Source organism: Paramacrobiotus metropolitanus, unplaced genomic scaffold (genome assembly GCF_019649055.1).
Source record: "Paramacrobiotus metropolitanus isolate TYO unplaced genomic scaffold, Prichtersi_v1.0 Parri_scaffold0000062, whole genome shotgun sequence".
Lineage (NCBI taxonomy): Eukaryota > Metazoa > Tardigrada > Eutardigrada > Parachela > Macrobiotidae > Paramacrobiotus > Paramacrobiotus metropolitanus.
Genome location: NW_026570282.1, coordinates 275,315 through 286,902, shown reverse-complemented (window position 1 = coordinate 286,902; position 11,588 = coordinate 275,315). Strand labels below are relative to the sequence as shown.

The 11,588-nt window shown below is 43.0% G+C and overlaps 1 protein-coding gene across 1 annotated transcript; it reads right to left on the bottom strand.

Moving 5' to 3' along the window:
• Window positions 1-435: 435 nt before the first annotated feature.
• On the bottom strand, window positions 436-10,584 carry LOC129593580 (macrophage mannose receptor 1-like). Its single transcript, XM_055489969.1, has 27 exons — window positions 10,424-10,584; window positions 10,162-10,367; window positions 9,964-10,085; window positions 9,406-9,551; window positions 9,076-9,178; window positions 8,591-8,815; window positions 8,364-8,512; window positions 8,164-8,299; window positions 7,773-7,864; window positions 7,573-7,692; window positions 7,379-7,489; window positions 7,157-7,315; window positions 6,938-7,026; window positions 6,689-6,866; window positions 6,423-6,626; window positions 6,153-6,326; window positions 5,703-5,882; window positions 5,285-5,625; window positions 4,554-5,207; window positions 4,013-4,337; window positions 3,792-3,908; window positions 3,216-3,701; window positions 2,818-3,092; window positions 2,562-2,661; window positions 2,032-2,484; window positions 1,500-1,859; window positions 436-1,291 (listed from the first exon to the last, which is right to left on the bottom strand). Exons 1-27 carry the CDS (start codon window positions 10,461-10,463, stop codon window positions 810-812), a joined length of 6,027 nt encoding a protein of 2,008 aa, XP_055345944.1. The 5' UTR covers window positions 10,464-10,584; the 3' UTR covers window positions 436-809.
• Between the last annotated feature and the right edge of the window lie 1,004 nt (window positions 10,585-11,588).

The window sequence follows — 11,588 nt, the reverse complement described above, 5'->3', positions numbered from 1 at the left end:
GAAATCATTTTCCTGGTATTTTATCTTTACAGCCGATATTGTAGATATACACTATGCGTTCTATATCTTCATGTTTGGCTTTAATTGCCATTCTTCTGTAAATTTCTGCCGCATCCCATTGTGCTGCGGTAAATTTACGATGTATTTTAGTTAATATTGTACTAGTTGTAAGTCAGTTATTGAATAGACATATCGTAACCATCGTAATTTATTGGCGTTGGGTGACAAATAAACAAAAGGAACTGAAGTTTGTAAAAGTCTAACGATAGTTGTGCAATATCATAGCCACGAGCGCCGTGCATGATAAAAAGTGCCAACAGAGCCCGAATACGTAGAAGACAAGGTTAAGGTTCTAAGGTTCCACGGTTACTGATAAGGTTCCACGGCTACCAAACATTGAGTCCAGCCGTTCGCCGGGTCCAAGAGCTGCTGCGCTTTAATTCCTTATCACGCATAATTGCGCTTTTATTATGAATTACCAGAGCACTAAGCGGTATACACCCTGTATACCATAGAATTACAGCGTGTGTACTAGGTTAGCGCTGTAATAGGAGATACCATTGATAAAGAAGAGATACCACAACATTGCTTTCCACGTCAGTTTATGGCATCCGGTATAAATCAAAGGCATCTTAAAGCTGTACAAAGTTTAGCGCAATTTCTAAGCTCTTAACATAATACAAAGTCCAGTCCAATGTCCTTCTTGCGGCATACGTATAACGAGTACCTAAGCGGAAGTAATAATTGCATCACTGTCCAGTCCCCGGAACAACAAATCACAGTTAACAGAGCCAATTATCTAATTAATGTTAAGAGTACGAATCAGAATGACCATTAAATTCAGGATCATTTGCCACAGGTTGTTTATCACTCTGTTGCTCATAATTGCTGTTTCCAAAGCCTTTCCACCGGTTAGACGCAGAATCGGCTACTCGAGATCCGGCACTCCGTACGGAACTCACCACCGCGCCCGAGCGGCCGGTGACCACAACGTAGCCAATACCGCCTACCAAAGCCACAGCTAGCAGCACTCCGATTACGATTCCGGCAATCGTTCCACCGGACATGCCATCAGTGGCGTCTTGCCCAATCGGTCCGATACTTGGCCCAATCGTGGGCGGTGGAGTATTGCGGGTTGTCCTTTCCACAGTCGGGTCATGGATTTTGCGGCTTTCGCATACATAACCACGAGAATCGTAGGTGTTGCACTCGGTGTTCACCCATTTACCATCGGGCTTCATTTCAACACAACCGTCGCGCCACAACGCACTTATGGATGCGGTTGGATACCCTAAAATTCATGAACAATAGAAATAAGGAACTAGCAGTACAAAAACGACTGCAGAATATAAGTGTATAAAGAAATAAATGCATAAAATTGTTATAATATAGAAACCAGGGAAACGAGGACGCAGAACGTCACTTTGCTAGTGTAACCCGTATATATAGCTTAGGTTTTCATAAATCTAAAGTAGAGATAGAACATTACAAAAGTATACCTGTTTCCCAGTTTACAAAGGATGAGGCTTGGTAAGTGTGACCTTCATCTTCCCATTTCCAGTAGTAGTCGCCATTTTCTCGTTGTGCTTCGTACAAACCAATCCACATTGGGCCGACTGCATGGTCAAGGTATCTTTCCAAGCAGCGCTGTTCTTCTTCTGTGCGGATGGAAGCCAGTCGGCCGTGGCCATCGTTCAACTGTTGGCAGCGTTGTTGAGCCAAATTTCGAGCAACGTGTTCTGTACGATTATTGTGGGAGCGAATAACTTCCACACGGAAACAGCGATTGGAGCACTCGTGAGGGAAATCATTCGGGCAGTAGCCGTTGTCAGTCAGATTGAAGGCCGGTTTGCATGCAGCTGTAAAAATGCAATTAACAAATTAATAATATATTTGATTTGGTCATCGGTCGGCAGTAGCATTACGTCTTTTTTAAAACTATTTCAATTTTTTATAGAACCAGATAATTAGGCTTGTGTTATTTTGGAAACAACTTATTACAATTCATGCAATATTTTACGAACTGCTTACCTAAGCGACGTTCACAGACGGCATACGTCGTCGGTGCCGAACACTCTTGCGCGGACCATCGGCCATGTTGATCCATAAGCACGCAGGCATCTCCTCTTGGTCTCAAAAACACACTGTCTAAGTTAGAAAACACAACGGGACAGCCGTTGAACCAAGTGAACGATCCCAGATGCTCCTTCATCCCGATCCATGCCGTGAAATTGTGGTGCGAATGATTTCGCCCTTGCATCGAATCCCACAGCATCATGCGGAATTTGGCGTTATCGAAAATATCTTCGGCAGTGGCAAGATCTCCATGACCGTCTCCGATACTCTTGCAGGCTTGTTGGGCATCTTGCCATGTTGCACGACCATCTTCCAGCCTTCTAACGGCATAACACGCGGTCGTCCCGAACTGGGTGTATTCAGCAGGGCATGCACTTTGTGGCGGTGGTTGCACCGGCAGATTAGGATCTGAAAGATGGAATTGCTGTCTGTAATTACATATAACTGAAAAGGTTAACGGTTTCCTGTAATTTTTCTTTTGTCACCTTTGAGTGCCTTGCATATGAATCCACGTCGCTGATCGCATTTGATCTTGTACCATTTGCCGGCTTGGTTGCGTCTGCTTCCCATAGCTACGCAGTAATCCTATGCAGTAGGTAAAAAATAATTTCAGACATTTTATTGAAAAAACTCTGATGTGGTCGTAGTAAACAATTTTCAAATGTTCACTGTCTTTTTCTTAAAACTGTGCCTATTCTTTGTGCTTAGATCACGATGTGTTAATAACTGCAAGCCACTAACCGTGCTGGGATAATCGTATTCGCCATGTCGCCAGTTCGTGTACCAGCGGAATGGAGTTTCATCACTCCAGTACCATGTGTCGTAGTCTCCCTGAATGGCGTGTAAGCCAGTCCAGAAATCATTTTCATTCCGATCCTTCATCAGCGTTATTAAAAAGTCATTCTCGATGGAAGTATGAACAGAAACTAGTCCGGCTCTTGCTGTCGCGCATTCGTTAGATGCTTCCAACCAAGTTAGATTCTGAGAAGGCGTGGAAAGCCGGTAACAGAATTCACCTGTAAATTGAAATATAGATTTCTAACAAGAGCGTCGCACTATATATATATATATATATATTATATATATAACAACTATTCCAGTGAATAAAAAAATTGATGTATTGAGGTAAGTCAACAAACCATGAGCAAACCATCCTTCAGCACAATTTCCACCCGGTGGTCGCGGTGGCCGTGTGGGTCGTGTACGACCGGTCTTGGAGCAGATGTACCGGAAATTCCTGTTGCAGTTATGATCTTCCCATCGCCCACTTCGGCTAACATGTGCTACACAGCGTTCTGTTCCGTTACGTGGCCGGCCAGCTGCCCAGGGTCGGAAGAAAGACACGTGTCCGTCAACCCAAGCCCACTCACGCGTTACCATATCGATCATGTGCAGACCAATCCAGTATGTTTGATCTTCCGCGTATGTAGATGTCGTCACTTGGCTCGTTTTTAGAGTAATAAAATCATGGCTACGGTTGGTCACCGTCACCAAATTGGCATCCATATTTTCACAAGCGGTTTGCGCGTTCTCCCAGGTGTCCGGCTTTTTGGACCAATATATGCATTCCATGTTTACGTTATCGTAGAACCATTCGCCATCCAGCGTAGCATTTCCACATGTTCCTGTAGATGTAGGAAAACAGGTTTAAATCTGCCGCTGCACACAGGAAGCTGCGATAAACATTTGCCTTGGTGGAATGAATGGTTACTTACTGTTCAGGGGCACAGCCGTAGGGAACACATTAATCAGTTCGTTTTCGTAATACGCGTCTTTCGGGATTTCGCACACGTAGCCATTAGCCACTTGACAAGTTTGTTTCACCCATTTTCCTAAAAGAAATTTACAGCTACATTAGACCTGGGATCAGGCAGTATAATTATAATCCGACCTTTCTAGGATGTTAAATCGAAACATGTGGTGGTGACAAGCTTACCGTTGGACCAATTTATTGCAGCACAGTCTACCACATCGGCACTGTGATGTTGCTCGCTCTGGTGCCAGTATTCTCCGGTGATCGGTGATCCGTCAGACCATTCCCATCTGTATTCGTTATTTTCATTTTCCTTCATTCCAATCCAGTACTGATGAGCACTAGAGAATCCTTGACCATACGACAACACAGTATATTCAATAAATCTGTTTTCTTCTTCCGTATCAATGGAAACAAGGTGACCTCCACGGAAACGCCGACAAAATTCTTCGGCTTGGTACCAGTTGACTTTTGCCCCAGATGTTGCACTATATGGACTTACGTATCCCTAAAATAACGCAAGCTGTTAAGAACATCCTCTTGTTCTGAACTTCACTTTACAGCAGGCTGCAAACCGTATCTTACCCACACATATTGTTTTAATTTGTGCGCTGAAGTACGATACGAGTACAGCAAATAATATTACGGACCACGAGATTCTTTTTAAGCGCGTAATTGTAACGTTGATATCGCGATTACCAGACAGTACAGTAGTTCATTGTACCTTGTAGCAGCTAGGCATGTCTGCGTTCGTTTGCCAGGAACTTGGGCATCCGTTTGGATTTGGGGTGGACAACTGAGGTGGCAAGGTCTGATGAGTTGGTCTCAACGTATTTTGGGCTTTGCACAGTGCGTATTTTCTTTCAGTGCAGGTATCGACGTACCAGCGCCCCGGAATCATACCTTCGCCATACAGTCCATACATCGCAACACACCCGGTCGATCCGGCAGAGGTCAATGGCGGTTGTCCGAATCCCCAGTTAGTAGCAGCCACATTGCTTCCATCGATCCATTTTTTAAAGGCAGTCCACGGGTTAGACTCCTCCTTCAGGCCAATCCAGAAATCAGATGCATGCCGCGCCACAATTCCACTCAGGAAATCTTGCTCGTCATCGTTGGCGATTGTAACCATTTCTCCTCCGTATTGCGTCTGACAAAAACTGCGAGCGGCGTCAAAAGATTGGAATTTTCTTTCTCCATATGGAGAACTAGGGTCTTCACCAAAGTAATAGCAATGACTGTGATAGGGGATTCCCCATGGACGACACCCAGGTACGTGGGGGATTTCGATCGTCACGGAACCATCGCCTTGTAAGTTTTCCAACGGTCGTTCACAGATGAAAGTTCTCTTTTCAGAGCACGGATAGACAGCCATTCCCTAATAGATAAGGAGTAATGTGAATTTCGGATTGCGCTGCTCAACTGGCTACGTTTACCGTATGTCAGTATTTATACCGTATAGGTCAGTGCACCACAGTTAGCATCATTAGAATTTGATCCGGTCACATTAGGCGAACCCGATTCCACGTCCCACGGGGTATAGGTCACGCGCTCTCCGTTGCTCCAGGTGAAAACTCGTGGAGCGAATGCGTCATTAAGAGCATTAAGACCGATCCATGCACCTCCTCCGAATCGAAGGAAGTCGCCTAACTCCTGGGCGTTTTGGATAGACACAAGATCGGCCTTATTTTGGCGGCAGATATCCTTTGCCTGACTCCATGTCGCCCCGGTAATGTTAAACCGTACACAGCGACCGTTTTCATTGAACCATCCGTGAGCGCATCCAAGATGGAAACCTTATTAAAAATAAAAATTCTTATACGATATATCAATCGCTCTTAAGAAGACGCACAATTTGTGCTTCGAATTATACCTGCTTGAGCAGTGGGCTGGGGGGTTGTCGGTGCGAGTGTCGTACTGGGTAGAACCTTTTTACAGATGAAAGCTTTTTTCTGGTTGCATGGATAAGAAAACCATTGCGGATTTTCAAAGTGGTCATCAACTATGGCGCAACGAGGATTATTTCGGCTGAACTCGACCTCAGATGGCTGATCTGGAAGAAACAATTACAGTAGTTAGGCAGAAATGTCCTAATAAGAATCGATCCGGGAGCAGATTTAACCACTGTTCGTATTATTGTCTCTTCTGGAGCAGACAACCCAATCAGGGGACTTTGATAATGACATTGTAGCTGTTAAGTGGCACTGTATGGGCTGTTTGTAAAAAAGGGGGGAAAAACAGGAAAAACGAAAAACCGCTATGAAAATCACTTTGTGACTATTTGCCAAACTTATGTAAAAATTAATTGTGGTAAGTTACAAACCTGGAGCCCAGTGTGATACAGCAAATGGAACTGTCCACCGATCAGTGGAGTCAAGATAAGGCCAGAACCAGCCACCAGGACGTTCCGCATAAAGGTCAATCCAGTACTCGTAAGTATAGACGAATCCCATATCAGCCCAGTCTGAACCCATAGAATAATTGGCTATGAGGACATCTGCAAAAGTTAAGAGGCGCTATTAGTGACCCAGCAAATAGGATCATGCAGGAGCTCCGCAAACTACACCACATTGTTGACAAAACAGAGCCTTACCTCGAATAAACTGGTTCTCTTCCTTTGATGTAATGTAAAGAAGCTCGGATCCTCCGTTAAAGTTGTGGCACATTTGCTTAGCGGAATGCCAGGTTTCGTATTCGAATTCCTGAACGCGATAGCAGTTGTCACCATTGCGAAACCACCCACCGCCACACAAGGGATCGGTGTGGTCGTTGTCCGGATACGGTTTGGGGTATGGTGCTGTAACGGAACACGTTCTTTAGGTTCAACAAAATCTTCATTCATCGCACGAGAGAACTTACTTCCGTCGTGCGAGCACACAAATCCTCGCTGTTCGGTACATTTAGAGTGGAACCATCTACCGGCTTGAAAAGGTTCCGAATTTGGGCCAGCCATATTCACACAGAATTTGTCAAATTGCCCACTATTGAAATCATGGACGTCATTGTAGTCAAAATGTTTGAATCCACCTTGTCCCAGCTGGAGAGAGCAAATAGGCATCACAATATTTATCTGGTACTATTCAAAGTTTAGAATTTCTAAACACCTACCAGAAAGTCGTTACTGTAAGTGTATTCGTCGTACGCTCCAGTGTTTCCTGTGCGTTTCAGACCGATCCAGATATCCGCCGATATTTTGCCTGCAATTGCAGTAAAATGAGCCAGCTAGAATTTTTTTGTTATTATATTTTGATTTCAGTAGAGGGAATTCATTTTCAGTTTTAAATCAATTTTCATGCGATATAGTAGTTTGGCAATTCACAACTGTACCATTGATGTAAGTGTTCTCGCCGAACGAATGTATCATCACCAAAGTGGACCCTTGATCGCGGCAATACCGTTGCGCATCATCCCGGTTCATAGGCGTTGAGACAAACAAGTAGCATTTCTCGTGGTACTTCTCAAATGAGCCATTGCATGAATGCTCCGCTAATAATGAAAACCATGCCCATAGAACTGACAATTTTCTCTAATACTTCAATGCGCACATACGTTTAACGGTCACATCGGGTGGAATGGCGGCCGTATGGTGCGCTTGGCAAATATAGCCGAACGGTTGGGTGCAAACGGATGTGTTCCAGTCGCCATGCGCACCAGGACCAACTGAACAAAAAACCAGACAACTTAGTGAGGAACTGGAATGAATAGTTAGCTTCAGTAAACAAACAAAAGAAAAACATAATTACTCCAGTAGTTGCCGTCGATGTAAACACATGGGTCATTTGTTGTTGAAGGTTGCAGCCCACCGGACCATGCGCTATAGTCAAGCGTTGAACCATCCGTCCACAGGTATCTTCCACCAGAGCCTAGAAAGACACAACAATTTACTAATAATTGTACTTGTTCATTAAAGATTTAGGAAACAAATTTTTAAGGATTCTTTTACTTCTCAAACCGATCCAGTAGTGCTGAAGATCAGTGTCTAAGAAACTGAACTCGTTGATCAAAGCGATGCTCACATAATCCTGCACCTTGCCACTAAAACATCAACGTCACTTTTTTAGTAACTCATTCAATAATTTTTACTGGTTTTTACAGTCCGTATATAAGTCTGATACCATGTAGTTACACCACTCTGCACAACATTCTAGATCTTTTTTGTGCTGTCGTTTGCGACTGGTCTTCTCAACGTGCCTGTATACGTATATTCGTAGTGCTTATGAAGGAGACTACACAAATGTATACACGGCCACCTTGACGCGGCTTTTCGCATTCATATGCACTCCAATTTTTTTCGAAAAATATATCCAGTAGAAATTGGAGCAATTTGGCCTTACGTCTTAATGTTGATTAAATCTCCTCCCTGTCTCTGACAAATTTCTCTTGCGGCTTGCCACGACATCAACTCATTCTGTCCCCGATTGAACTGGTAGCAGTAGTCGTCCAGATGATGCCAGCCGTAAGGACACTTGTCTGAAAATTGTAAGCGACTTAAACTGTGGGACTTAAAATGTTTCTGTAGCAGAATACGCCTTACTGAGGGGAGCTTCGCAAATATAAGGTAAATACTGGTTACAATCCGCAACCAAACGCCAGTCGTGGTCATCGACGTAATCCCATACATCGTCATCCCAGCCTTCTCTTGTGGTGATCTCACCGCAGTATTTGTTATCGTTCGGAAGCTCTCTGAACATTAATCGTCATAACCGTAAGTTTTTGCGTGAAAAACTGCGAAAATCCTTAATTAATTTAATGTCATCGCACCTAATGTAAGCATCGAGGTCAGAGTTCACCCAGTTTTTAATTGCAGTGTCCTTGATCGGAGTTCCATCTTGCCACTTTACATCGGCCGCAGTCGTCGAAGCACTTTTGTTAGCGATGCTGACACCGAGCCATCCTTTTTCATAATGTGCCCTCTCGCGCAGCCACACTTTCATGCGTTCGTCTTCCACTTGCGAATTGACAGTTAAAATGTAGCCATCCCGGTACCTAAAACCCGACATTCGAAATTTTTATGTGCACTGGGCCACACTGCTTGAGCAGCGAGGAGATTGTTTGCATTAACTGTACAATAATTACTTTCTGTAGCTTAAAGGCTTACGATTGGAGACAATCCAATCATTTGTAACTACTTTGTGAATTCGACGCAAGTACGCAGTATGCCATCATTGCCATGTAAGTATTTGAAGTAAGTAAGTATTTGAAGTATATGTAAGTATTATTAAGTAAGTATTTGAAGTTATACTTACGTGCATTGGCTCCGGGCTCCCTCGAACGTAGAGCCGTACGGGTTAAACTGATGACAACGCCCATCATGATAATACCATCCATCAGGACACCAGGGTCGCCCACCTGTATCACGGAATAAGAAGTTAGTTGAAAGCCAAAATTAATGTCCGACACTAACCGGAAGAGCTAACATGTGGGACTTTCCTAAGATTATTTTTATTGCTACGTACTCCAGTATAATGGAGTGCTAGCGTAAATACATAATTTTACAACGATTGCAAAGATTTCCTGGTTACCACATTATAGGATAGCCCGTTTAAATTTTTAGTTATTTTGTCCGCAATACGTACTGTAGTCTCCTTTGCAGATGAAGCCATTCCTGTTTGTATCGGTGTTATGCTCCAGAAAGAAGTCGATTTTCCGACTATTGTAGTTGTACTTGAGTGAGCCTCTTCTCTGCCTATTGCCTTCCGTCGCCGATAGCGTAGGAACTGTTCTGAAAATCGAAAATAGGAAAATGAATGTCTAGCAATGGACGACTAAAATATTTTATCTTGAAAGAATTTGCTTTAAAAAGCGTATGCACAGGATGGAACTTCACGCTAACCGCGCTCATTAACCGGTAGGTTGCAGGACTTGAATGCTGACTCGGTAATGGCTTTCAATAATTCAAAAAGCGGAAACAGCGCGCTGTATTGATCATAAGGAACTGTAGTCGTATGCCAGTTAAACTGTTACTGTATAAAATGACTAAATAAGTTTATTTGATTTTGTAAGCCAAAAAAAAGTTTTTGATTCTATTGTACCCGTAAATATCTGTACGCTTGTATATTGTGTACGTATAGCGACATACAAAATTACTGCATGTAAATGGCGAATAAATCTAACAATCACTAAACGAAACTTACAGTCCAGGAATGGGCGTATAATCTCGATATGTCTTGCCGTCATACCACTGCCATCTCAAGTTTTCGAATGTTAGTCCTATCCAATAGTACGTATCAGTTGGCATTTTGGCTTTCACCCATTCCTACCAAATTTGTAAATGAATACACGCATATAAAATCAGTAGATTCTATATTAAACTCATCTATAAAAGCACCCACAAGTTCTTCGGCATTCTCAATAGTCACTATCGATCCTCCTCTTATCTGGCATTCCTGGGCCACACTGTCCCAGTTTATGTGGTCAGCCACCTCATTGGTCCATCCGTCCGATATTGCAGCCATGGACACGAAGTAACATGATTGTGTTCCCTTACGATAGAACCAATCCGGTCCCGGACAGATATACGCATTGGCGCAGCTGGCGCCTGCAAACAAATGCATTCAGTTTTTGTGACCTTTAATGGCGACACGGTATACCTACCAAGCGACAGAAGCGCAGCTAAAACAATTTGAACCCGCATAGTTAACCGTGACGTTTCAGTCACTTAAACCATGAAAACTGAAATCATATGCTCACTGGTAAAAAATTATAACTGTTGTGCAAATCTTATGGATCTAAGAGGGTGGCACGCATGCTACTGCGGAAATTAAGTAGCCTCAAAAGCGGTAAATCACGGCCAGACTTGATAAGAGCGACTGATTAGGAAGCCTTGCGGTAATTGTTTACACTGAGTATACCAAATCACGGCATAGTTATGCTTTATGCTTTTGTCATGAGATAATAATAAAACCTACAACCTTATCGAAGTATTCCACGACAGATTTATGGCTGACTTTTACGAGGGTCGATACAATTAGCAGAGTATTGTTTGCGGGACGTTTACTAGGCGTATGTACAGTCGGTTTGACATGCCGTACAAACATTATGAAAGCGCAGTTGTTTATCAGCGACTGTAAAAATCGTTCTGTTACGTTACCTACTTTTAAACAGATGTCCTTATGGCTAATAATACCAGATATTGTAATAATACCAGCTTTCCGGTGCGTGAAAATTTATACTGCATTTGTAAAACCGAGAAATTCACATCAGTGTTGGAATTTGGACCCTGGTACTATTTTGAATCAAGCCGTATTCTATTTCACTACTTTGTATAAAATAATAAATCCCAGCAAGTTCGTTATTCTGGTATGGAGCTGCATAGTAATTTTGTTTGTAACAGTTCAGCGTCAGACTGGTGCACATGGTCATGGATCAGAATTTGAACAAGAAATGCAAACGTACTTATATCCTAATGCGAATAAAAAATGCTAAAACATAATGAGCCAAATATAAAAGTATCTGGAAACTTCACGATACCTTGATGTCTTCGCTTAGCGGCAAGCCACATTAGCAGATCCGCAAATTTTTTATTATTCAAGTCGTATTAGAAGATCCCAGTAGCAGCGCTCTTGATCAGTTCAAAAGTGATGCCAGTACTCTGAATATTAGCATTACTTTATGTGAGTTCTCTGTAGTGCTTTTTCGCTGTTTCCGTATGGGTGGGTGACCATGGGTCAGTTTCGGTCAACTAATAGAAAACTCGCCCACAGTGAACATAAATTAATGGATTCGATAGCGAACCTGTTGTTGAACAACTGATCCGCAA